The sequence below is a fragment of the Diplotaxodon limnothrissa genome, linkage group LG6, assembly GCF_057381915.1.
Source record: "Diplotaxodon limnothrissa isolate DT_005_m linkage group LG6, D_limnothrissa_male_GT1.1, whole genome shotgun sequence".
In the NCBI taxonomy this organism is placed as follows: domain Eukaryota; kingdom Metazoa; phylum Chordata; class Actinopteri; order Cichliformes; family Cichlidae; genus Diplotaxodon; species Diplotaxodon limnothrissa.
Window position 1 is genome coordinate 20,802,102 of NC_140601.1, and position 27,239 is coordinate 20,829,340.

Consider the following 27,239-nt stretch of genomic DNA (forward strand, 5'->3'; position numbering starts at 1 on the left):
CGTCTTTTGTGCAGGTTCCTCAAGCCTTGGAGAGGGTGCCATCACGGCTCCAGTCAATCAAAAAGACCCAGCTGTTCCTGGAGTTGAATGCGTCTGCAGCATCGTGAAGTAGTATTGAGGGCTCAGTGTGCATTTTGCTAAAGTACAAATCTAAGACAGAAAAACTTGATACAGTTATCTCGTTAATATCGGTTAGCCAGTTTGACTTGCAGCGGCACTATGTATCAGAAAGGGGGGCTTGTTTTAAACCTGACAAACTCAAGAAACGCAACAGCTTACTCTAAATTTTCCTTTGCAGTAACCTTTTTGCTTTTTCCATTCAAAAAAGTGGTTTCTGTCATTGCACAGAGCAGATCCCTTTTATTGCAACCCTTGAAGCCACACGACAGCACTTTTTAGCTGTCCGCATCCACACAGTGCTCGATGTAGACTAACACCAACAGCTGACGGGCTGCAGACCATGATCACAGGCAAATGTGACTTCTCTTATTCAAGTTCACGTTGTGTTTGTGTCTGCGTGGATGACTTAAACACATAAATGGAAATTGTGACAAAGTACTGGATCAAGCCTGTACATTGAAACTGGACAATGGATGACTTTGAACACTTACTGCTTCCACCCAGAACAGAAATATGCTGCACCAGCTGCGGGTTCTGTGGACAGAGTGCAAAGGACAGCCACACACACACACACACACAGACCTTCAGTCTTCTAAACACTGCCTGGCAGTGATGCATTTTGCCTCCTCTTCTCTAACATCCTCTGTTTCCATATGTTTAAAAAAAACAAAAACAAACAAGGTCACGAATCTTGTGTTTTTAAATATTTGGGCCTTTTCATCCCAGACAGCAGGATTTAATACCTGACGTTACCGGTGCCATTCGTAACAGTGTCCTCATTCCAGTGAGCGTTTTCTCCAATGTGCCATTAACGAGGGGGAAAGGGGGACCAAGTGTTTGATCACTAAAATCAAAAGCAGTGTTGACGTTTAATTTAAATGTGTGTGAATTTAAGGCGTTGTGTTTCATATGGGACAAAGTCTCCAGGTGTCGTAGAGTTTGGACGTCATCCGACTTTCTTCGTTTGCCACCTGAATCAGTGCCATTCCCGTTCACGGAGCTTCTCGTGGCCAAAGCTCTTGTGTGATCCCTCATTTGTATTCATTTAACATTAACGTCCTCTGCCTCCCTCTGCTGGTGATTCCATGCAGATGCAGCGCTGACGTGCAGCTGGCGTTACGTGACACTTTGTACCCTTTGCAGCATGGAACAAGGATCACCTTTTACTATTTTGCAGACATACGGGATCAGGTCTTCGGTGTCACCTTTAAAATTGGAAAAGCGACCTGACTACAGTTTAGCGTATGTTTTGGAAATCCTCAAGAAGTATGAGTAGCAATACCTGCAGTAGTTAAACTTACTGTGTTCACTTTCTGTGCTGCAAATAGCTTAAAAGGGAGGAGCTCCAGTGATTTTTATACAGCCAGATCACCCGTATACACACAGAGATACACACAGTAACACAGCCTGTGAAAACAGTATCTTAATATATGCCGAGGCTCTGCAGGAGCGTTGTCCTGTCTGAGAAAATAGAAATTGTGATCTGGTGGTTATCTCACATTTCTAACAGAAAACCTGGGATCTGAACTGTGGGTGTAAAAAGATGTAGGTGGTTACCAAAAAACTGTATTTCGGAGTGCTGCAATGGACTGTTTTATTTTTTATTTTTTTTATAGTTTTTGAAACTTGATGATTCTATGGACCAAAATTCTGCTGCACTGAATTTTAAATGTCTCTCTAATGAGTTCCCTGACTTTATGGAAGTGCAATACTAAATCTCTAAACGGAGCTCACAATCAGTTTTAAAGGGGACCTATTGTGCTCATTTCAATTCAATTTTATATAAATTCCCAAAAACATTCGCCTCAAGGCGCTTAATGTTGTGGAGTAAAGAAGAAACCACAATATTGGAAAGAAACCCCAACAATCATATGACACCCCCGCCTACCAGTGAGCAAGAACCTGGCAACAGTGGGAAGGAAAAACTCCCGTTTAAAGGGAAGAAACCTCCGGCAGAACCAGGCTCAGGGAGGGGCAGCCATCTGCTGCCACCGGTTGGGTGCTGAGGGTAAAGAGCGCCATATTTTTATTCTTGGGCTCTACTAGGTAGCTTTGCATGATTCACAGACAAAAGTAACTCCTTATTTTGCTTAATCTAAGCAAAATACGCCTTCAGAAAGATTCAGAAAGTCACGTGAGAGGTGGGTGGAGATTCTGAGCTCACAGTTATCTGCCTCAGATGACCGTATCAAGGATTTCCGCTCTCTCGGTGACATCATAAAAATGTCTTCTGTAGCCTGATAAACTTTCAGAAACCAAACGTTTAGTTTGAAGCCTTAGCTTTTGGTTCACAGCGATTATGAGGAGCAGTATGAAAGGAAAGCATAGCAGGTCCCTCGCTATAAACAAATCACGAGCACAGTTCTGTAACAAGTTTCAAAATTAATCAAGAGACGTGCAGAACATGACTTCTTCTTCTACTCTGTCACTTTACACACCTTATTCGCCCGACGGCCCTGCCTCGCCACGCCAGGCTGCATCATTTGTGGGCGGAACAGCAGCAGAGCAGAGCAGGTTGACATTTTCAAGGAGCCCTGTGTGGGTGTCTGTCACGTGAGCTCTTTAAAATTCCCAGATAAACAAAGCTCTTAGCTGCTCTGCTTCACAGTCAGATATACGTACGCAGACTTGTATAACTGCAAATTGTTGTGACGACAATTCGGGAACAGTCGTGGATGTCCATTTCTCCGTGTTCTTCCAGTACCGCATATTTATTATCCCACACTGGTCACAGAATGTTTGCTGGGTGCAGGTGAAGGAAATGTGGAAATGTAAAGGTTTGCTGACACAATAGAGAAAACACAAAAGCACTTGTTGATTTTTTTTTCAGTTTTAGACAATCCTGCCTTGGTTATCAGCTACTCTGTACATAATGTTTGCTTAAAAAATGACCAACCTTTGATGTTATATAATATTAAGGTCATACTAACGAGTGGCAAAGTTGAAGTTTACAGGTGTTCACTCTGTAAGCGTTTTCTCTCCAAAGGTTGACGACAGACGAGCAGAGAGAATTATATTATGTATAACAGTAGTGTTGAAATTGCAGTTGTGTACTAGATACTTTATATTAAATGTGCATCAGAGTCATATAGAGATGGAAATTATTTAAGAAGAGGTTAAAGTTAATAATCAGCTATTTATTTCTATAAAAAAAGAGCGATGTGTAATACTGTTGGCATGTTTGTGTTCACGCATCAGTCATTGAGTTGCCTTCTTTACTGTTCTGCTACTGTGGCGAGAAAATTATTCGATGTTTAAAGAGCTTTGATTGCCTGCAGGTTAATAATCTTTATTTCAACCCGTCTGTTGTTGCACTAGTGAAAAACAAAACAGGATTTAAAAAAAAGAAGAAGATATTTCAGATGTTTATTATAAGAGTGTTGTTTTTAATGTTCAGCTATCTCGCAGTATTTTAACAGAAATATGATGCACTTTCCCCCCCTTTTATCGGCCGGCCGGTCGTCGGTTGTGTCGGGAGCGACGGCGGTCGGCCTGCCCGTCGGCGCCTTCTGATGGGCTACTAAAAAGGAACTCTTCGCTTACGTGTCGGTTTCATTGGGAAGGTGATTTCGGAAACGCGATAAGCGATACTTTTACGATCTTCTATAAGTGAACAGACATACGGTTTCTCATCTGTCATACCTCTTCATGTTGGGAAGGGGAAAAGATCGACCCTGATTCAGCTACATTCAAGTGTTTTTTAGGTTACCGATATGACCTTACGCTCATCTATTTTGAAACGTTTTTAATTGATTTGCTTTAGTTTTGCTTTTATTTGCCGATTTCACGCGCGCACCCATCAGTACATCAGTTGCTTTATTTTGAAGTTGGCCTGCTGAGGTTGTTGCAGAGCCCTTTTGTTGCCCTCTAAACCTGCAGATTAGAGGTGCCAAGCGTGCTCCAGTGACTCCTTTTGGTTCGAGTTATGATCCTGTAGTTTTTTCATTGTTTTGAAAATGGAAGGTACTTTCTCATTCACTTTTGTTTTGTTTGTTTTATTTAAATCAAGTGTCCTCTGTTGCAGTTACCCCAGTTTATCATAGTGTGCAATAGAGAAATGGTGTCTGAGTGTTCATGTACCTCTCTGTACATATTTTATGTGTGATTGATTGTATTCTGCCCATTCATCTGAACAGTATTTTACACATTACCTCAACACTTAACTGGGCAATTAAGTGTGCCGTTTGTCTTTGTAATCTTTGTTTTCCTTTTATTTTTTGACCGCCGGCTGATCCATGAACTTCATCCGATTTGCTTGAGACGAAATTAATTCTGTTGCTGGAAAAACAACAACAACAAAAAACCCAAATAACTTTCCCAAAACATGATCAGCCTTCTCTGATGACTGCAATAGATAAAAATGTTTTACTGCTCATTTTCACTCATTTTGTTGTCATCAATAAAAACTGCTTTAAATTGTACTGGCTCATTTTTTAAATAATTTTTTTGTCATTTTAGAATAAAATCATATCCTAGTAAGATTTTAAGATATTACTATGTAGTAGAAAATCCTTCAAAACAGAAAGATCACGGTTGGAAGACCTTACAGTACCTAGACCTAGACTCACAGGCCACTTTATTATCTACACCTTGCTAGAAACCAAAGGTGCTCTGTTGGATTGAGATGTGGGGACTGTGCAGGCCATTTGAGTACTGTGAACTCTTCATCATGTTAAAAAACGCAGTTTGAGATGATTTGAGCTTTGTGACACGGTGTGTTATCAGAAGATGACTACACTGTGGTCATGAAGGGATGGACATCAGCAGCAATACTCTCATAGGCTGTAGTGTTTAAATGATGCTCAGTTGGTACATTTCTGGGCATGGTGCACGTGACTGTATTAAATCCACCCCAAAATCAAATTTTACCATCTATTTTCTATAAAAATGTCATTCATTATTGTAAAATTAGAAATCTGTGACTTAAATTGATAAGGAACACCCGATGATGTGACTTGTCAACGTGTGCATACTTTTGAAAAGAAAAAAAGAAATGAAATAAAAGCACCGTCCCCACATGTAATGAGCCACTCAAAACAGCAGAGCAGATCACTTTAGCCTTGGCCTGGAAAGATGTAGCTGAATGGTTAAATCCTCTCTCTCTTCAGCCTCACATGTTCCCTGCTGGACCGGGACTCCTGCCAGAACTTTGTCCCCATGTTTCCTCTCTGCTTTCTTACAGTCTGAATGAAGGAGGAGGAGGCTGAGTACGCTGCACACGGAGAACAAAGTTTCAGCTTTGCTGCCTCTTACACACAAACAATTTCCCAGCACAGACTTTTTTTCTTTTTTCTCTTTAGCTTTTGATTTTATTACTACAGTATGGTATAATCTCATATTTCAGAAGGTTAAGGAAAACATAAAAACACAACAGACAATAATAATAATTTAAGGATATTTTATTGAAAGTGAAAATGGTATAAATATTCTGGAGCCGTTCCTACAACAGCTAAATCATAATGATATATTATTTCTTAAAGAAAATAATGAAAATGGAACAATCACAACTTCTTATTGAAAGGTTATTGAAGCATGCAAAGCAGTGGCAGGAAACTTTGTGTGTGTGGGACTTGCATGCATTTCCCACGCTTACTGAAATGGCAGCGCAGGTGCTTTAACGCTCTCATGAGCCCCGAAACATCTCTCTTTTAACCCCTGTTTTAGTAAAAAACAATTTAAAAACACCACAATCTACTATAATAAAAACAAGAAACTGAAAGGTCAACAAACATGAAAATCAAAACTTCGAACACCACAATAACAGTAAAATTGCCACAGAAACCATTATGTAAACAAACTGAGGACAAAAACTAAGGATATTTGTGTTTGGTTTTTATTTCTTTGTTGTCCCAAAGCTTCTTGCAATAAATCCTATACCGTTGGAAAGCCTGTTTACTTCCACTAAATGTTACCACATTTGTAAGCAAAATGCATTTGTGGGTTGAGCCCATGAAAAGCTCCCCAAATCTTCTCTGCCAATGCTGAACAGCTTATTCATGCTTGGTGTCCGTATTTATTGGAGGATTGGAAGTCTAAAGTAACAAGAGGGTACTGGCAATTTAACAGTTTATTCATTTAACACAGAGAGGCCTCAACAGCATGTGGAAGACACAACTGTCTGCCACCTCCTTGTCACCACCTTGGTCACACACTGCTGTGGGATGGGATCCCATTCTTCTTCCCCCATTTGCCGCAAGTCAGCCAGTGTGGTTGTACTGGTAACTCTAGCCCAAACTGCATGCCCACCCTAATCCAACAAGTGTTAGTGAGGTTGAGATCAGGACTGCAGGCAGTCATCTGTCTTCTCCACTCCCAAACTCAACGTAGTCTCTGATAAACCCCACTGAGTTCAGTCATAGTGTGTTGAGATATGGGACTGCTGCTGGTTGCAGAATCTCATCAATATCTCTGCATTGAGGTTGGCTTCAATGATGACGAGCCTTGCTTTTCCATCACGGTAAAAGCTGTTAGCATATCAGTGAAGCAATCAGCATAGTGCTCTCCGAGCCTTCTCCACACACAAACACACAAAATCCCCCGGCTCATGCTTTGTGCATTTTCATCCATTTTCTTCCACTTATCCTTATCAGGGTCAGAGGTGCAGCTGGAGCCTATCCCAGCTACCGCAGGGCGAGAGGCGGGGTACAACCTAGACAGATCCAGGTCTGTTGCAGGGCTAACAGACAGACACTCGCATTTACACCTATGGTCAGTTTAGAATCACCACTGAACCTAACCCCACTAACTGCATGTGTTTGGACTGTGGGAGGAAGCTGGAAGTGAACCCACGCAGACAAAGGAAGAACATGCAAACTCCACACAGGCCAGATGGTGAATTTGAACCTTGTTCTTTCTTGCTGTGAGACAGCAGTGCTAACCACCGCGCTGCTCTTTATGTATTGTACTTCTAGTTTCAATTCTGTTAAGTGGAAGAAGTGAAAGCAATTACTAACATCCTGTTGCAAAGGGAAGCAGAGAACAGCAGGCAGTGGAGTTGACACAGGCATATGTGTTTTTCAAAAGTTTAGTCTCTGCTAGAGTGCCTGATGATCCAGCCCAAACTATAAGCGTTCAAGCCTAATCCTAAAAGCAGAGAGCACGTCTACTTTTGCCACAGCATTCTGGATGAATGTTTTTCAGGGAGCTTTTACAGCAACGTGATATAATAATGAATAACAGTAGTCAAGCCTAGAAGTAATACAAGCATGAACTAACCTTTCAATATGAGGAAGTGTGTTTCTATTTTAGCGGTATTTCCCAAATATAAGGTGTTGGTCTCTACATGCTATTGTGGCACACATTCCCAACTGTCAGCTAGAATACCACATAACAGCTCCACAAGTAGGGAGGAAGGAAAGCACAATATACATGCATGTAATATAAATTAAGCTAACAGGTGATAAAAAGTAGATATATTGGTAATCTTTAAATGTATTTACTTACAAATCCTAGCTTTAGCTGATCTATTAAGTGCCCCACGTACAGGTAAATATACAGTTAATTGCATAATATTGAAAAAGGAAGAAGGGTTTCACTCATTTTTAATTACAAACCCACTCAGGGGTTTTCCACCTCTGCTTAGATGGGCTGAAAGTTGCCCAGAGGCTTGGTGCCGATTCACAAAAGATCAAGGTTGAATATTTATTCTGCCTCTTGCTCAAATTAAAAGACGATAGGAACAGGAGGAACTCATTTTCTCACACCGAGCCATCCATCGATCCAGCACATACATCAGACATCATTCACAAGCGACGCTTCGAGCTCAGTGCAGAAAAACACAGGTGTATAATGTATAAACCATTACTGCCTTTCTCTGAGGGATTGTCCTGACATTGTGTGCCTGCATGCTCACAGAGAGGCATTGAAGTGAGTCATTGTTAATGCTTTTAATGGTTTTCCTGCAGTTACAAGCAGAAAGTCTGTTGTGAAGGCCAAACCGCTGATGACTTCTGAAACGTGTTCTGGGGACTGCAGCTGAGCAGCAGGTCACCTTTGTTCAAATTCAAATACATTTAAGCAGCAAACGTGCACAAATATCAACACTATTATTAGATACCAGGAATTACGACTATCTAGTTTTATATATGGGCCTTTCGACTTTGTAATTTTACTGCTTTTACATTTTTCCAAGATTTGGGGAATGCATTGAAATGTTGTTTTGAATGTGTGCGTGATGGTCTTTGTGGATTGCACTGAGTGAGAACAGAATGCACCCCATGCTAGAGAACAGACATCTTTTCTCAGTCGTGAATAAAAGCTCCCTTTTTTTTCTGTGTGGCAGTACGAATTGTTCCACCTTGAAAGGAGCAATAACAGCGACTTCAGTCAGGCTCTGTCTGCACTTGCCCACACAGTAATGAGACGAGGTCTAATCAGACAAAGTGAAAACACCTGTGTGGGTGGCCCGTGACCATTTAGAGGCTTTAGTTCCCAAACAGTTTAAACACAAAATTAAAGAGCCTACACGGGTCGTCTGTTCATCTTCGGGGGGCGCGCCGTGTCCCTCAGCACTGACACGTTAAACTCTTGGATGCACGTCATTCTCACGTTTGAACTTGAGTCTATTCTCCTTCTCGTTCACCATCTGACGCTGCTTGATTTTCATATCTGGCAGCAAGTTTACATCACGAAGATGGATCTGTGTCCTTGCTGCTTATGTGGTCGTCAGTCTGTGCTTCAGCTGTTTCCCATAAGAGCCGAGCTGCCTGTAGGGTGCAGATTTGCAACCCTCAAATTATCTCGTCTCTGTGCTTTAACCCTGTAATGCCAAATGTTTGATGCATGGATTTCTGTGAGTTTTTGAGACTAAGAAGTTTTGGGGCATATAGGAAAATAAAAAAGAAGTGTCTGGGTTGAAAAAGAGACATTGAGGCAAAAATCTGAAACACATACTGTTTGCAATACTTTGGAAATCAGGTAAAAGTCTCTGTGCAGAACTGATATGTAGTACTGTAGGCTTCTTTCGGCTGCTTCCTTAATGTGGCTTAAATAAAGCTGACCACAACTACAGATCTGCAGCCTAAGTAGATTTTAATTGGAAACTTCCAACCAAACATGTGATCAGTAATGGATTCTGGGTAACCATTCGTGACATGGTGCTTGTCAGGGTGCACCGATTTATCCTTAAAGCACAGAGGGGCAATTTTGAGTTACTTTCCTCTGCAGTTATTTTTTGTGCCGGTCTTGGAGTTCTCTAATTATATGTGAATGTTTTAATAAAATAAAACACTTTTCTGAACCATTTATCAATTCTGTGAGATTAATTCTGAACAATCTACAAGCAACTGAAACAAATAATGCACTGAACTGACATCTGCCTGCCAGACTCCACATAAGTTATTTTCTTCCATGCTCTATAAAGTCCAACAGTTAGCGTGTTTGTTGACATGGCTAGCATAAATTGGTGAAAGTCAATGTTGTGAACTTTTCCCCTTAAAGCTTCCCATATTCAGTGTTGGAAAAGCCACTTACTCTTTCCCCTAATGAAAAATAGCCTAAATGTTAAAAAACTTTTTTTTAAATGAAAAATTTAGTCATTTTAGCTCTCCTGATGTGATGAAACTTTTGTTGCTGACACATCCCATTTCTCAGTCTTTTAATATCCAATTTTGGTCAGCATGTGTGAATCGGTCTTCTGCTGCTTGTGGTGCATCTTGAGATGCTCTGCTGCATACCTCAGTTCTAACCAGTAGTTATTTGAGTTAATATTACCCCCCACTTAACATTAAAGCAGTCTGGCCATTCTCCTCTTACATTAATAAGGCACTTTTCCTCAGAACTGCCTCTCACTGGACATTTTCTTTTTCAGAGCATTCTTTGTAATACTTTAAAACATTTTTTTAAGTAGTTCCCTTAAATTTTTTGAGTAAAATTCTAGCTGCTCATCAGTTTCTAAAATACTCAGACCTGCCTATTTGGCACCAACAATCGCGACAGATTCAGACCTACCATGCCTGAATCATGCAGTTGCTGTCATGCGATTAGCTGGTTAGATTTGTGTGTTAACAAGCGGTGAGGGTTTGTAGTTAAAGAGGGCTTGTTTTCATACGACCACCTGACTCTGGAAAATGATGATCGGTGGGGCGTAAACACAGAATTTAAAACCCGTTTTCATTTGTTGTTAATTGAAACCTTCCCTGGTCTTTTCCGTCTCTGATTAAGAGGATTGACAGTGTTGTCCAACAGAAGTGGAGGCTGGGCTGAGGCCTGTTCTAACACCATCTGTCACTTTGGAGCCTTTTTCCTCTTCTTTCCACGTGCACCACTTTGTGCTCCCTCTCACTCAAAATAATGAGAACATCTGCACATCCACTGGTGTGTTTAATAAATTTAATGAATCAAGAAAACAAAACAAAACCGTATTAAATGATGATAAAACTTTTATTTTGTTAAAACCTTCGATTTTTTTTGTTTAGTATTTTCATTATTTTCGAAATAACATAGCATTACGTACAGAAGGCACTTACAAAAACAAGTTAAATTACAGATGCTGTTATTATAAACATTAAATTACTGATTAAAAAAAGAATGATAAAGAAATGAAATGACAGCACCATTGGCAACTTCTGAACAGTACATCTCAAATAAAAATTTAGCATGATTCAAATCTACAGTACAATAGAAACAAAAGTCATTTGTTACAGGTGTAATAATGCCCGAGCTATGCTTTTAAGTATAACTTAATCATCAGGATGAAAAGCTTCAACTCAACAGGTTTGTATTTTTTTCACTAGTCAGAGGTTCATTTATTTTTATATATTAGGCTTCGTGGTTTCCGCGCTGTTCAAGTCCTGGTAAATCTCCATCAGGCGAGTGGCCTCTCTCTGCCCTGATAGCAAAGCACCATGGGTAGTGGAATAGTATTTTCTGTGGGTGGCCTCTCCAGCAAACAGGACCTGTAAGGGCTGAGCAAAGAGGGGAGGAGAGGAAACCAGAGAGGGAACAAAAATGAGATTCAATCACGATCCATCAATGTCATCATGTTGGTTTTTTCTGTTTCTCCTGAGGCACTCGCTCCTATTTCACTCCCTTGTTAGTGCTCCACATGTAGGAGGCTACAGAAACTTTCCTGAGGGCTCGGGATTTCACTTTGCCAGGGTTGTACACTTCAGCAGAAGGGGGTCATGCCGTTCCTTCAGCAGTGTCAAGTGAACACACGGATCCTCCACCCCCACACTCCTAGCCCCTTCTCCCTTTCACCCAGAATGCATCGAGTTTCATGGTCTAGACTTTTGGCCTGCAATCAGCACTTCGGACCCTCCTGACACCAGCTGTATTCGCTCTGCACCAGCTGGGCTCTGACATGTATGTGATGACGCGGCCACACTGGGCACATGATCTCTGAGTGTGGCCGAAGGTTGTAAACAAACCATGAGGGCAAAAACACTGCCATCCCAAACGTCTACACTCAGAACAGTTCAGCTTCTAAGTAAAAAATATAAGATTTCAAACTATAAAATAATCAGTAAAACATTTTCTAGAAAGGGAACTGTGGAAATAATTATAAAGAAAAAGTGTAAAGTCAACATACAGTATATGGATAAAAGTGGTAAAATGGTCAATAGACTGGCACTTACATGGCACTGTTCTACTCAAAGAGTTTGTGTAGTGCATTAAAAAAAAAAGGATGTCTACTAATCAATAAATGACAACTAAATATCTAGCAACTGTAATGTAAGCAGTTCTTACTGGAGCCTTGGTGCTATTGGCATAAGGTAGTGGCATGGCCAGCTTTTCACAGTCCGCACCACTGGATCCGACTCTGGTGAAGGAGTAGGAGCCTCGGATGTACGGGTTGCTGCCCCATGAGGAGCGCAGGATGCGCCGGGGCTTTGGAATGTCGGGGTTCCCTGGAGATGGACGAAAGGGTGGAAAGACAAAGGAGTCAGCTGAGATAAAAAGACAATGACAGTCAGCAAGTCGACAATAGCTGCTCTTATTATCCGTCTCAGCTCTCACTGTGGCAGATCCAACATGTTTAGGAGCTACCATGTCAGTGGGTTAGGATGCTAAGATTTAAAAACCATCCCTAAAACAACAAAAGCAGAGAACGATAACTGATGGTTGACATTTCATGAGCCACCATCATCATCAGGTGTGAAAGAAAGAAATGTCTGTACAACAATTTCAAAGCAACTCCAAGTTGTTGAGATGTTTTTCAGATACCTCTAAAATGGTAAAATTATATGAAAGACCAGCAGCTAACCTGGACTAGCTTTTACACTTGGATGTTTAATCTGCCAACACAAATCAACTTGTGACTGTGTGCGAACAGAGAGGCACCAGTGAGTGATGCAATTAAGCAAACAGCTGAAGGGATTAAACCACGCTGACCTAAATGAGGAGTGACTGTATGTGTTTGGCTTCTCTGTGCAAATTACAGTCCACTGACCTTATCATGAAGTGACAGTAAGTGTCTCTGTGACCTACTTCTGAGGTAGAATATAATCCGAGACCTTTCCTCTCTGCACTTCTTACCTTATGCAAGTTGCCAAACAGTAGTGAGTGTTACATTTTAGCTTCCAGTCACTTTGAAGCAGTTAGTCAGCCTTCTGTTTTTTCCCCAGTTGCGCAAGATGTGACGTGCATCATGTAACTGATAGCAGCAAGTACTGGATTGTTTGTGTATGTATAAAAGAAGGGATGGTTAAAAATCCCAGTGACAATAAATGACTCTCTGCCTTGTGCAACATCAGCTCTCTGAGCGGTGACACGAGACTGGTAAGCTGCTGTTCACCGAACACAAAGAAGGCACCAGAGTCATTCAGCGGTATTATCTCTCAGCCTTTCTTTGCAGAAAAAAAAAAGGTGCTTACATCACAGCTGAAAGGTGACATCATTTCCTTTCTATGAAGTACAATGACCCAACCTTAATCATAGTACAAATGAGTCACTGAACTCACAGCCTCAGACTGAACCGTGTTAGTTTTAGATGACTGATTCTTAGTGAAGGCTTCACTAGAATTAAAGAAGGAGGTTACAGCTGAATTTGCCTGGTTTATTAAATCCACAGAAGTGAAGATTATAAAAGTAGAGATCTCTTATTTGTCCTCAATAGTTCTTTGTTAGTTAAACTAGATCCTATTTTAAATGCAGTTTTAAAAAGTCATAAGAATAGCATATCTTGTTATGAGCGTAAAACTGTCCAAGCTCTATACATCTGCGTCTACATGCCCTCACCTGTAAAGCGCCTCAGCAGCTCAGTGCAGGTCTCGGCCACCGTTTCGTCATCGCAGCGCTCCATGTACAGCGCCTCCTGCCCACAGATCCAGCCGCTCAGCATGTAGCCGTAGCGCTCAGGTGGATAGAGGACATCAAAGCTACAGATTTTTTTGTACCACAGCTCCTCGGGGTAGGCCAGCTGCTCCAGTTGGGCCTCGTCCTCCCACACAAATTGGATGCTGTTACACTCGGGGCTCCAGAAGGGCTCCTCAAACTCCAAGAATATCTTGTCGGTGGTGCTGATGCCCAACTTCTCGATGGCGAGGACCTTGTCCTCGGGAAGAGAGGGCGAGAACATGGCTTCGTGGTTTTGCTTCAGCACGCCCAGAGAGGTCGTCACGATCACGTGGTCGGCCATGATCCACTCCTCATCCTCGCACTCCACGCTGACAGGGTGACCCCGCATCACAGGCTGGCTGCTGTGGTTGTTTTCATTGTGGTTGTCGTCGCTGCTCTTAGTGATCACCTCCTGATGCTGGGCTGAGTAGTTCCAGTGGATGCAGCGCACCGGCTTGCGAAGGCAGATGGTGTGGGAGGGGATGTCCTGGGCCAGGAGCTCCATGATCTTCATAAAACCTTCAGGGATGACATAATGTGCCCCGGGGATCTCCGTCCACTCACCAAACTCACTCAGGGACACCTCGTCCATACTGGGAGAACTGCTTTCACAACTTTCCACCTGAAACATGATGCAACATCAACATAGAGGATCGGGTGTCACTAAAGTAGCAATGCTAACATTCAAAATCAAACCTCTGCAGCCATTAAAGTATTTACTGCGTGTCAGCAAGTCATCTCTGCAGCTACTGCACTCAACAAATCAGCATGAATTAACTAGTTTAAACATACTGGGAATACACAGGGTTTAGAGGACAGCTACACCTGCTTCTGGCTCATTAGCTGGTGAACCAGTATGGCAGCAGTTACCTAATGTTTGCCATTTGCTTCCCTGCTGCGTTTCTCCACATGCACTCACTTTATATTCACTTTGAAATATAAAGTTATACAGGCTATAACTTCAGTTCTATGAGGATGTACCTAGGCCACTAATGAGCTAGGTTAGCATAGCTTTGCTTGTACTACTTGCAGGGTTGATAGAAAATTAATGTTTTCAACAACTATGTGAGGCGACAGTCAATCAAGATCTATTTGTCTATCTAGTTGTGGTCAAGTAAATCTCCCTAGGGGACACATGACACACTGGGACTGTTATGCCATGTTATTGACTTCATCCCTTTATGAGCTAATTGGCGACAGAAGAGGATGGTAACAAAAGAGGAAGATGGAGGCAGAGGATCTGCTACTGCGATGCGACCGTTAATGGCAGCAGGTTAAAGTAACAGTCCCAGATTCTCATGTAGTCTCTAGGAAAATGAATCGCTCAGCCCAATTAAAACAATCCAGGGTGATCACTAAGCAGTATCCTGAGAGGTGGACTATGCAGGCTCACATTAAACTGGAAAATGTGATCATTGCTGTGACTTGTCACCCCAATTTAACTGATTAAAGTGAATTACAGGCAGCTAGCCCATGCTAAATGCTAACCACAGCAATGTTAGCCTACTTTATGAATGAAAGATTAGGGTTGCTATGGCAATCATACCAGACAGATGCCCCATTCCCATGTAAATGACGTATGTTAGCAAGATTGTTTTTATTTATCTGCAAGTTGTACTTACGCCGCTCACTGTGCCTTTTTTTTTTTAATTTATAATATTTATTTGTCCATTGATAGCTACATGGATTATAGGCAGCGATAAGGAAACAAACCAAAGCTTCGGGGTTCATGAGTATCAGTTATTTTCTAGGACTCCAAATTTACAAATGTTTGTCTTCAAACGAAACAACGCACACCTTGAGGTACTGCTGTAGCATGGACAGTTTGACTTTCTTGGTGCTGTCAGAGTCATCAGGATCCAACATGATCTTCTTGCGGACCACGTCTCGTGTAAAAACGCCAACGCTGTTCTGGCTCTCAGCACAGACGGGTTTCCCGTTCTTGAAGAACTCCTGAGTCAGCTCGTACACCTAAACGAGAGCAAAAGGCAAGGAACGATGTAAAGAAAGCAGGGCATTGTGAAATGAGGAACTAAAAGAAACCAGTTTATTTCAGTCCAGGCCAGATTTCTGTACTTGCAGGACTAAACACTGGCATCATGGCGAAACACTACAGACAGAACAAGTTACAACACATTACAGGCCGGTAAAAAGCAGAACAAAGACAGCGGTAAAGGACACTATGAAGAAATGCTGGTGTGCTGACAAAATGTGCTTCCACAATGTTGATTATGAACCATTTCCTAGAAAGAACAGCCAGTAAGGACCACATCAGTTATGCATCAACATGTATTGAGTCAAAACATAACAGCGCAAAGCTGTTGTCTCGACTTCCAGTTAATGAATCCCTGACTTTCCGAATGCAGCCCATGTACTGGAGTTTAGACATTTCAGGTTGAATGTTACGCTTGGGCCTAAGTACAAATGGTTCCAACTGACTTCCTGACTCTACCTCACCTTCCCAACCCCCAAATTCCCCTTGTGCCTGATGGTTTCTTGCTTGATTGCATGTGTGTTGGTCATTTTCTTAGCTCTGATCTCTCTCCCAGCTCTGTTTTAAATCAGCATGTGCACAATGCTGAGCTATTTGCTGACTGTTACAAACTACTTTTCGTTTCGCTCAAGGAATAATCACTGAACCACACCCGTTTTCACACCTTGGCTCATGTGATTAGGTAGAGGATCATCAGGGGGTCCCTTTTGTCCCTCTTTTTTTTGGGGGGGGGGGGGGGGATACTCCCACAGGGTTTAAAGGTAGAAAAGCCAAATGGCTGCTCTCTGGGACTCTAAGTTTAAATCTGGGACTCTCCACCATTTGACCCTAGAACTAAAGAAGCTTCTCGGATGAGAGGTGAAACATCTTCAAGCAACCTAAAGAAGTCCAGACGCTTTTCTTTCCAAGCTCCTTAAATCACTGAAGTTATTTTTGTTTTCATTGCTTGTGACATTTTTCTTTTTTGCTGGCTGCAGGTGCTGTGAGTGTAAACTGACAGGAGCACTGATCTGAATTTGGCTTTTATTAAATTCTGATTTTTGACATTTCATAGTGATTTTCTAGTGAAAAATGAAGGTTGATTTAACTTGATATACAATAAAAAAAACCTTTTAGATTGCTGCATAAATATATTACAAGTGAATGAATAAGACCTAACAGCTAATAGAGAGAGAATAATTAAACTATACCACATAAATATTAAACATATTCAACTTTATTCATTAAGGAAACAACTCAATATTACACATGTGAAAGGGACAGTAACCAATGCTGAACCTCAAGGAGAAACCCAGCACAGGGCATAAGAAGCAACCTTCATATGACACGGACCATAATCATTAAGGGTGACAGAGTGTTCACCCCTGTCCACATCACTCCTCAGCCTGGGCTGGATGATATCACAGTACACCGTGTGGTAAAAGGGAAGTGATCCTGTGCAACTTTGCGGGCCGCAAAGTTGCACAGGATCACTTCCCTTTCAAAGTCAAACCAATTTTTTATACGCATCACAAATACCAAGAGAGCTTGTGCAATCAAATGTGCATCAAAGCATGCACTATATTCACAAGAGCTGGAAAACTGGAGTGATTTGAACAGCATAGACTCATTTCACTGTAAGAGGACAATTCACCACAAATCTTCAGGTTTTAAAATAATGTAAAGCTCTTTTTTCTGCTCATATCTGCGAAGCTGTAAAATTCAGATTCGTCACTGCACAGATGCTGAAAAGAAAAATGTGTGTGTGCTGCTATACCTTCTCTCTGTAAGTGCTTTTCCAGATGTGACCTACTTAAACAACAACTTACACAACAGTAAAAAAAAAAGAAGAAAAAGAAAAAGTAATGAGCGTGAGAAGACTTGCTACAGTAAAATCACCTTGCTCACTACAATAATTTATTGAAGCTGTTCCAGCCTGTTTTTCCATGTCTGCACAAATGCGTTGCTCTTGTGCATCACTTAATCCACATTCTTATTAATCCAGCCTAACATATTCTGGATTTAAAATCATGGATTACAGCTAGAACAAAGTGAGCCTGCACAGTGAGTTTTTTCAATGGTTACTGCTGACCTTATATAATCTGGCTACTGCCGACAATATGTGGCAAAATTTCACTTGCATATTGAGTTGTTATGCAGGTTGAACATCCAGCATCTCTGTTCGTGCACACTTCCATTTTTGCATGCTGATGTGTGCATCCAATTGTGCGCAAATGTGTCCCCTCACCTCATTGTACAGGTCACTGAACTCTTCCACCAGGTCCTTGGGGATCCTCTTCCCGACATTGGTCTGGTAGTGAGCCACACCGTTCTTGGTGTACAGGCTGATGCGTCCCACACTCCTCTCCCCATCTGTGGTGTGTTCAAGCAGCCCGTTGTCCTCCGCCAGGTGGTATACTGGGTTCCCATTGGCACCATGGATCCAGGTAGCGCCAAGCTCCAAAGTTGCTTTTCCTGTAGTACAGAAAAATCAATAGAGATTAATTTAAAGAACACAGGGTCTCCTAAGTGCCCCTGAGTGATGCAGTATATACGGTCTTCTTGGCTCAAGCACAATCACTCTGGAGTTTTGGGTAATTATAGAGTTCAAAAGTAGGTCAACGCAATTAAAATACCAAAGCTAAAGCCCCAGTGGAATACCATGAATTTTCTTTTCTGAGGATAATAGCATCAAACCCACTGTATGCGTTCACTTTTTGATAAAACGACAGAAGTAACCACACGCACTCAAGCACACAAACACAGCACCTAACATATAGACTTACGTGTAACCGAATGCGTGCATGTTTTTTACATGTGGCTCCTTTTATGCGCACAGAGCCAGGCTCTTTTTATTAACCGCTCGTTTGTTCTTGCCAGTTAGAAGAATTCATCATGGTGGAAATCAGTGGAAGGCTAAATTTTTCTTGCCTAAGACTCACAGTTCAGTTGATTTTGTAAGATAATCACAACAACGTCACTAAAATATGTAGAAATGCATTTGAGGAAGTGCGGTTTTTGGCATATTCAGGAAATCCTGATTGTGCGACTGTATGACTGATTAACAGCACAGTTTAACTGAAACTAACCAATCAAAGTTAAAAACTGACCATATGTCAAATATTGTCTTCTTGGGAAAACCTCAGCAGATTTTAAACTGTTACCTGGAAATTTTTTTTACCTAAATAGGGCAAAATTATTAACTTAGTTTTTCTGGCATAAAATTCAAAACCTTTTCTGTACAGTTATTGGGTTCATAAGGGGCCTTATGCAGGTCTGTATGTTTAAAATAAGATCAATAAGACGCTGCTAAGACGAACATGGCTAGGTCAGTTTACCTAATTAGCACATTTTGTTTAACAGTGAAGTGAAGTGGCTTCCTAAAGCTAGTAGCTAGCTACCTACAGAAACCATTTTGCAAGTTTTTGTGTTTTATTCATTCATCAAAATTTTTTTAAGCTTTTGGGCTTCATCCATAAAGATGGACGTAGCTTCCAGGTATGACAGGTGAAGTCAGTGCTGAAGTGCCTTATGGCATTTACACGGTCATCAGGCAAGGACCTTTGAGCAAACAGCCGCGTAACTACAGGGGCTGTTTGGCTATTGGCTCAGTTACTAGCTTCAGATTACATATAATAAAACATTTTGTAAATTATTTTCATTCTAAATGCCTTCTTGGGTCAGGACTGTGTGCATTTAGTGAACAATAAGACGGCAGCAGCGAAAATGCTCAGCTCACCATAACAGGACTTCATTTACGTGTGAGTGACGAGATGGTGGCTACGCCCAACTATTTTATTCACCGTTTATGTGAAGTTAAGCTAGATGCCCTCATATTTTAGCTAACAGATAAAACTGAAATCCATTTAAAAGTGCAACATGTAGCAATTTTCATATATTAAAACAGTTTGTAATGATCTGTTAGCTAATGCTAATTTAGTTGCTCATGCTGATAAACAGCCAGCTTTCTAATGTTGTCTTGAGTGGATAAAGTTGATTCAATCACACTCTCGGGGCTGATAAATTGCTGTTTTCCAATATCTTTAACAGCCAACTTAGACTCTTAATCACACTCGTGTGGGTAATGTGACTTCTTATTAACCAAACAAAATCAAAACAGAGAAGCTTTCCAAACGACTTAACCAGTGACCTCGTCCATGATCCATTCAAATGATTGCCAGTAAGCACAATGGTTTTCTAGAGACTTTGCCCCATCGTATAATATAACTTGACATAGAACTTCATGATTTAATCAACTGGAGATCTCCATTCTACCCGTTAACCCAATTAGTGTGTGATGCTAATTTTTGGGTTAAGACAGAAAAATCCTCCCACCGTGCTGAACGCTCTGAACTCTCCCGCCGATGTGGTCCGATGCCTCTAGGACAGAGACATCAGTGAAGCCGTTTTTCAGTAGGATCTTAGTTGCGGCCAGGCCAGCCAAGCCAGCTCCAATCACTACTATTCGAGGCTGCCGATGAATACGTAGGCCGCTACTAAGAGGATCATCAGTGCTGTCTGAGGAAATTTCACAACTTTGCATGCCGTCCAAACTCCTCTGCAATGAAGGCTGGGGACAGAGCAAAGAACAAGAACCAAGTTACAAATGATGACACTGACAGGAGGGTGACAAATACACATGTAAAACTCAGAAACTCCACATTATGTAGTTTTGCTATGTATAGGAAAGGTTAGGGAAACTACTGAGAGTGCATTTTTTACTTGACACTGGAACCTTTAGAGCAAAACTACCCAAGAGGACAATAAAGTCTAAAGCTATTTAACTCAAATTTGCTATGTACATGTAAAACAAGTGTAACAGCAACACAACATGTGTATATCTGTGCGTGCGTGTGTTCGTAAAGTGCCAATTTGCTCAGAGGTTCTACATCAAGAAAGATCAGCTTTAAGTCTGTCAAACTCTTAGCTTCCAAAACCCTGTTTTTAGAGCCTGCGGCGACTATCCATGTGATGATTTCAGTTTGAGGACTTTTCGAAACCCAAAACATTTACAGGTGTGCCCTGCACATCTGTGCTGTTGGCTGCCTGACAAACGTATTGCCTGGGCATGACTTCACCACCCTCAGGACGATGACAGAAAAAAGTGGCAGGGTTTGTTAAAGGCAGTTACCTTGGAGAGGAATTGATGATAAATATAAAAAAAGACATATAAAAAGAATGGAATTTAAATTCTCTCTCACCAGTTTTACCTACAGAATAACAAGAATAACAAGGACGTGGTGAAAATAAGATAATAAAATGATCTTGTTCAGCGAATGTAGCATACACAAGACGATGATTTATTCACACTACCCAACCAAACCAGAACTTTTTGACCAGTAGACCTCAAACCAGAGTCAAATCTGGGCCTCTTTGGTGCTCTGCTTGTTGGTCTAAGTATGTTCTTGTTTTAACACAAAAATAAAGCCACACACAACCTATTTTACAACTGGTAAGTCCTGCTTATTGGCATTCCTGTGAATATAACCAACATTTACAGCTGTGTTTATACCTGTGATTAACTTAATGCCATGCGGCTAATGTTCTGCCTTCCCATAGTGTGTCTGTTTATTATTAAGCACAAGGCCAAATTAGAAGCGATGAGACAACCCTGTTATTTCCATCAGAGAATAGACTATACAAAGGCACAAAAGCAAACCCTTGCTCATTTCTTGCCAGAGTCCCTCTAATTTAACTGAAACTGCTCAGAGACACCGTGACTGTGAAGACATAACACACAGACGACCTTGTTGTTCAGCCACACAAGGCTGTTCGCTATCGATGTATGGACAGCTGTGGATGAGTGTGGGAAACAGCACGGAGGACATTCCTGAACGTCACTACAAACTAACACTGTAGTTCCTTATGGGAGATATATCGGTCAAAAGTTATCACCATTATATGATAACGTTTAGGTCTGTTTTCCTACTCCTGACTTGTACAAGCATCAGCATAATGTCTTCTGAGGTAACCCATATCCTGCCTGCGCGCGCGCGCACACACACACACACACACACACACACACACACACACACAAAAAACTCCCTGCTTTGTTACCACAGCAACAGCGGAGAGAGTTCAGTACATAATATACTGTTTAGAAAATAGACAGAGTTTCGTTTAGCTTGAGGCCACCCAGCTGAAAGACGTACACGCACTCTGCAGACCGCAAAAAGACATAACTGTGACACACAATAGGCCTCTGCACAGATATTAAACTTTGACTTGATTTTGGAGGGTTTTTTTGAGGAACTGTGTTGTAAGAAAGTTGTGAGCAGTGATAGTTCAGTTGCAAGATCAGCTGATCAAAGAACAAAAAGGCTGTCAGAGAGGAAACCACAAGCTTTGACAGAACATCTGTACGAGAAACGCTCGTATCCGACGGCTGAAACAGATGTGCGTTAAACCCTCAAATCTGCCCGTCAGTACATGACATGTGGCCTGACTTCATGATCCTCCTCGTGAATACAGGTCAGACTTCCTGGATTTGTAGAACAGGGGCTTCTTCCAATATTTACTATGTTTGAGGGGTTCTTTTTTCAGCAATGTTTCAAATCACGGAGCAACACTGTGAATAAAATAATTTTCTTCTTATTTTCCTCTCCCCCGTGGATGATGTTTATTTGTTTTGCTGGAATTTACAGATTTAGACTATAAACTGTATATAAAGACGGATGCAGCTGCCACGACATCACCCACTGACACCGTCCTGCCTAGAAGCTGAGCTTTTGCCCGCTGCTATCTGGGGTTTTTTTTTTTTTTTTGAAAATGGGTGTGATTGGCATAGCAAACTGAGATACACCCCACAATCTTATGACAGCGACTTCTAAATCACAAGATAAGCTCGCCATAACGCTTATGCTTCTTTATTGTCCTTTGAGATGCTGGAGACCATAAAGCAATTAGAAAAGTACAGGGTGTATCAAAAAGAAACATCTGATTTCAAAGTGCTTTAATTCTGCAGTCGTTCACTGGTAACAATCGAAATACGTACTGTTAGAAAAACAGGATTTGGGATTTTCACGTGTTTTGAAATCAGATGATTGTCACACTCACAATTCCCAATCTGACGAGTGCAGGTTCGAGGCACATTTACATTGGTTTTACTTTTCAGACCAAGAAGCTATGTCTATCTTTTCTATACACTCTGTAAACTGGAACAATATTGTGTATCCATTAGGGCTGCCACGATTTGTCGACTAGTCACGATTACGTCGACTATCAAAATCGTCGACGACTGATTTAATAGTCGACGTGTCGTTTGAAGCTTTGTAAGATCGCAAAAGACGCAGGAATAATAGCAGGATTTAAGAGTGTAATAACGGACTGAAACAGAAGATGGCAGCACAGCATGTACAAGGATGCCAGCTGCCGTTAAACCCCGAAGAAGAAGAAGCAGCTGTGTCCCAGAATTCATAGCGCGGCCCAGCTTAGTTTCCAACAATGGCGGTAGCTAGTTAGTTTTAATATTACTCTTATTATTCTTTCTGGGTCACAAAATAAACGTTTAACATATTTTCAGGCGAGAATGTAGCTGTGTAAACCTCAAATATCGGCTCAGTTTATCAGGACACCACATATTTTCAAAAGCGCTCCGACGTTTTCGGAGACGTCTGTTACCCACTAGCTCGATAGCTAGCCGGGGGCTAGGTCACTAGCGCCGTGAGAACACCGGACTCCCGGCAAATTGTTTTCAAACCCACCGCCGTCTTTCGCGACTCAGGTTAAATATATATGAGTCACTTAGATAAATTAAAAATGTTGTTGTTTGGCTTTTTTTTTTTTTTTTTTTTAGTATTTTATTTGTTCCTGAGTAAATCGGTTTGGCTGAGATTAAAGTTATAGTTTTTACACAGCTGAATAAACGTCAAGCAGACAGCTGATCATCAGAAGTGTGAGATGCTGGAGAATATACTCCGGTGTCCTGTTATATTTTAGATAGCAAGGAGTTTATTAAACTTTACCGAAACAATCTGCAAATTTCATTAAAATTGAATAAACTATCATCTTGTCTTTATTTTTAGTTATGGTAAATGCTCAGGTGGCAGAGCAGGTCAGTCACTAACCAGAAGGTCGGTGGTTCGATCCCAGGCTGCCTCCTGGCTGCATGCCAAATATCCTTGGGCAAGATACTAACCCCGTGTTTGCCTACTGGTGGTGGTCAGAGGGCCCGGTGGCGCCAGTGTCCGGCAGCCTCGCCTCTGTCAGTGCGCCCCAGGGCAGCTGTGGCTACAATGTAGCTTGCCGTCACCAGTGTGTGAATGTGTGTGTGAATGGGTGAATGACTGAATGTAGTGTAAAGCGCTTTGGGGTCCTTAGGGACTGAGTAAAGCGCTATACAAATGCAGGCCATTTACCATTTATTTTTAGTTAGCACCTTAAAAGCTTAAAGCTGTAAGCTAATGATAGTTATATAAGAGCAGATGCTGCTGGTGCAATAAGCTGTAGTTTTACGTCCAGTGGATGATGATCTGATTAGTCGACTAATCGCATAAATAATCGGTGACTAGTCGACTATCAAAATAATCGTTTGTGGCAGCCCTAGTATCCATGGACACATAATCTATTGATTTTCTCAAACTGTATTATTACTAACATATAAGAATATTAAGCGGTTAATCCATGCACAACGCTCGACTGACTCCATTCTCCATTAGCACTTGTGAACAAGCTACCAATTAAAACACTGAATCGGATCTTTGTAAGTATTAAATGAGTTTCAGTTTTGCCTTTTTCTCTGAAACTAATCCCAGCCATGAATGCTTTGAGCTGAGAAATGTTCCATTTACTCTCTGCACACAGAAACAACAACAACAAGAAAACAGTTTTAACAATGACACCAATCATCAGTTACATTCCCAGAATCTAAAATTGAAATATGAATTCAGCATCAACATGAATGGACTCATTCACAGGCTTTAAAAGAGGTTGGTGTTAGTCTGCTCTATGTATTTCTGGAACAATAATATATTCATGAAGGACTCAAAAATGTTTTTTTTTTGGTTTTTTCGGTTTTTTAAAACCCAGTCGGGAACTACCATGTCTCTTTGCTCTGCTGCTTCAAAGGCAGTTTGTTTAAGAATGTGGTGTACAAATGCGTTTTTGTGGCATTATGTGATTTTGATTTTTTTTTAATTCTGCAGCTGTTAAGTTTGAACATCACACAGGAAACTGATTTGTGGCAGAAAACAAAACACAATGACAACAACAGAAAAGAGAAAAGGATGCTGGTGAGCTATTAGTTGGGTACCTTTTGGTTTATATCCTTCAGCCCATTGCCTCTGATCATATGTATGTATGTGCAAAACCTTTTAAGCTAAATTCTTTATTTCACATGATGCAAATGTGTATGATGTTAAACTAGTTTCTACGGATGAATTACGCAAGCGTTTCCTCAGACACAGTCCACAGAAAACACAAGTAACTACGTGAATCATCTCCAGCAACCAATAAAGACCCACCTTCATGTGTGACTTGTACTTACTGTTTACATTATGATAAATGCCTCAGCTTCTCTGACCACCACTTTGGAGGAGACGCACATTAACACGCTGACCTTGTGTCAGCACTTTCCAATGTTGTATATGACAACATTGTGACAGTCCCAGTTGTTAATTTTTCAGAAATGCTTTCTATCTACCCTCTATATTCCAGAACTGGGACTTTACAGGCTTTGTCTCCCCCCTCCCCACTTCTCCACACACTCGGACTAAGACACTCAGACGTGGGGGAACTTGTGCCTAAAACAAGATCCCAAACCAGGTTTAGGCCATGTTGGAAATCATGTAAGGTTCATTTTCTTCTTTGTGCTGAAATGTAAGTGCAACATACCCATCTAGAATAACTCTGATGAAATCTGGCTTGACCTACAAAAGAAATCCTATTTCACTGTTAAAATTCACCTGAACGGATGATGATCTAATTGATGGAAAGCATTTAATCTCACACACACACACACACACACACACACACACACACACACACACACACACACACACACACACACACACACACACACACAGAACTGACAGATTGCGCATCACTCCGTGGTAGCATGTAATTCTATGGCTGGGTAATACACTCGCCACATGTCACCGCACCAGGCTTTACACCACTAGAGCAGATTAATGTGTGGCTTGGCCTTGGGTAGATAGACGGCTGAGGGTGGGGTGGAGTGAGGAGAATAGACGGGGAGGGGAGGGGGTAGGGCTACCATTGACCTAGAAATAGCAATCTACAGTACAGTGTGCGTGCTGGTGGACTTGTCAAGTTGCAGGGCGAGTCTTGGGCTGGAATGTCTTAAATCACTGAGTCTGAGCACATTCGTGGCTCTCATCTTTACTGCTTTCCTCTCCGCTTTAATTGTGAACACAGCCCTTTCCAGCTGTGTCCACACTCACATCTGCATTTCCTCTTTTGGTCCCATGCGAGTAGTAGCATGGAAATGGACATTTCTAAATCCTTACATGAAAAAAGATGGGGGAAGAAAAATGAAGGGTAGTCGGGCGGGGGGTGTTGCCAAAGGCCAGACATTCCACACTTCTCTCCCATCTCTACATTTCCCAAGCTGGGAGGAAGGACCGGAGGCACCCCGCTCACAAAGACATAAACACTCCACCGACGTGCCCCTTTATACACCACACTGTTCTTCTCCAAATGCAGATAAAGAGGAGAGCCGTGCCCTAAGATGCTGCTGCATCCAATAATTAATGAAATCAATTAGAGATGCACAAAGAGGGTATACAAATGACCACTGATAGAGTCAAAGCATAAAATTCACAAATCAGAAAACATGTAAAGCGAGAAAACCAATTAAAGGTATTTTAAGCTATATTTGTAGGAAATCACGACAGAGGTTAACAACAGGTTTTGTTTTTGGGGTTGTCGAGCTGTAAAAATCCCCTTGATTTACATATAACATTTTTACCTGCAAGGACAACTTTATTTATTAAATCATTTTCATGGATTCATTGATAATTTATTATTTTTTTTTTAAAAAAAGAAGGGGAGTACGAGAAAGTGAGAAGCTGATAAAATAGAACTCATCAATAAGTAAATGATTAAGAATAAAATTAATTAGGTCTAGAAAAAAATCCGATAAACTGAAGATAACGAGTTCAAAGATCATTAGAAAAGCAGCAGAGCAGAGAGAAGGTAAAAAAATCTGTGGAAATCAGACTGTTTGATTCCCTGGTGGATATCCTGCTTGGATCAGCTGGAGTACAAGCCTCCCCCTGCCACGTATAGCTCAGCTGTGATGCCAAAGTGGCAGCAGTTTGAAACAAAGCAAACTCCGTTACTGCGTTACTTTAACTAATTATCTATGAAAGACAACACGTGATGGTGAGAACAACAACAAACATACAACACCTGAAGGCACCTCAAAGCGGACATTTAGCGAGAAGCAAAAACCCACCTTATTCCAGCCTGAGCACTTTGTCCCGACACACACACACACACACACACACACAGAGAGAGAGAGAAAGACCTGCGATACATCAACTAACATCTGATGTGCTCGTCCACCGGCGAGCTTAAACACAGGCAGCAGTGCCCGTTCATATTTTCTCAACACAAACAAGTGGGTCACGTTTTGTGTGTACGGTTGCCTTCAGGACCCCCTGAGCTGTCACAGTGTTTCCACAGATAACAGAGCCTCTTTCCACCCCCTTACGTTAACAATTAAAATCACGGCGGTCCTCTTTACCGTCCCGCTGCTGAATAATAACTTGTCAAATATGTCAGTTTTTTCCCTTTAGTAGAAGAGCTGGTTACCTGACTCTCTTGGTCTTTAGCTGTAAAACCTCAGAGCGCTCCGTTTTCCTTTGTGCCGTTTTTTCCTCAGACCGGCTGCGCTTTGTATTTATGC

At 41.4% G+C, this 27,239-nt stretch overlaps 1 protein-coding gene across 1 annotated transcript; it reads right to left on the reverse strand.

The window, feature by feature from the left end:
- Nucleotides 1-10,720: 10,720 nt before the first annotated feature.
- smox (spermine oxidase) lies at nt 10,721-27,224 on the reverse strand. The gene is made up of 7 exons (XM_085356929.1): nt 27,146-27,224; nt 19,706-19,940; nt 17,619-17,845; nt 15,196-15,369; nt 13,300-14,020; nt 11,809-11,969; nt 10,721-11,024 (listed from the first exon to the last, which is right to left on the reverse strand). The coding sequence occupies exons 2-7, from the start codon at nt 19,911-19,913 to the stop codon at nt 10,872-10,874; spliced, it is 1,644 nt and encodes a 547-aa protein (XP_085213055.1). The 5' UTR covers nt 19,914-19,940; nt 27,146-27,224; the 3' UTR covers nt 10,721-10,871.
- Between the last annotated feature and the right edge of the window lie 15 nt (nt 27,225-27,239).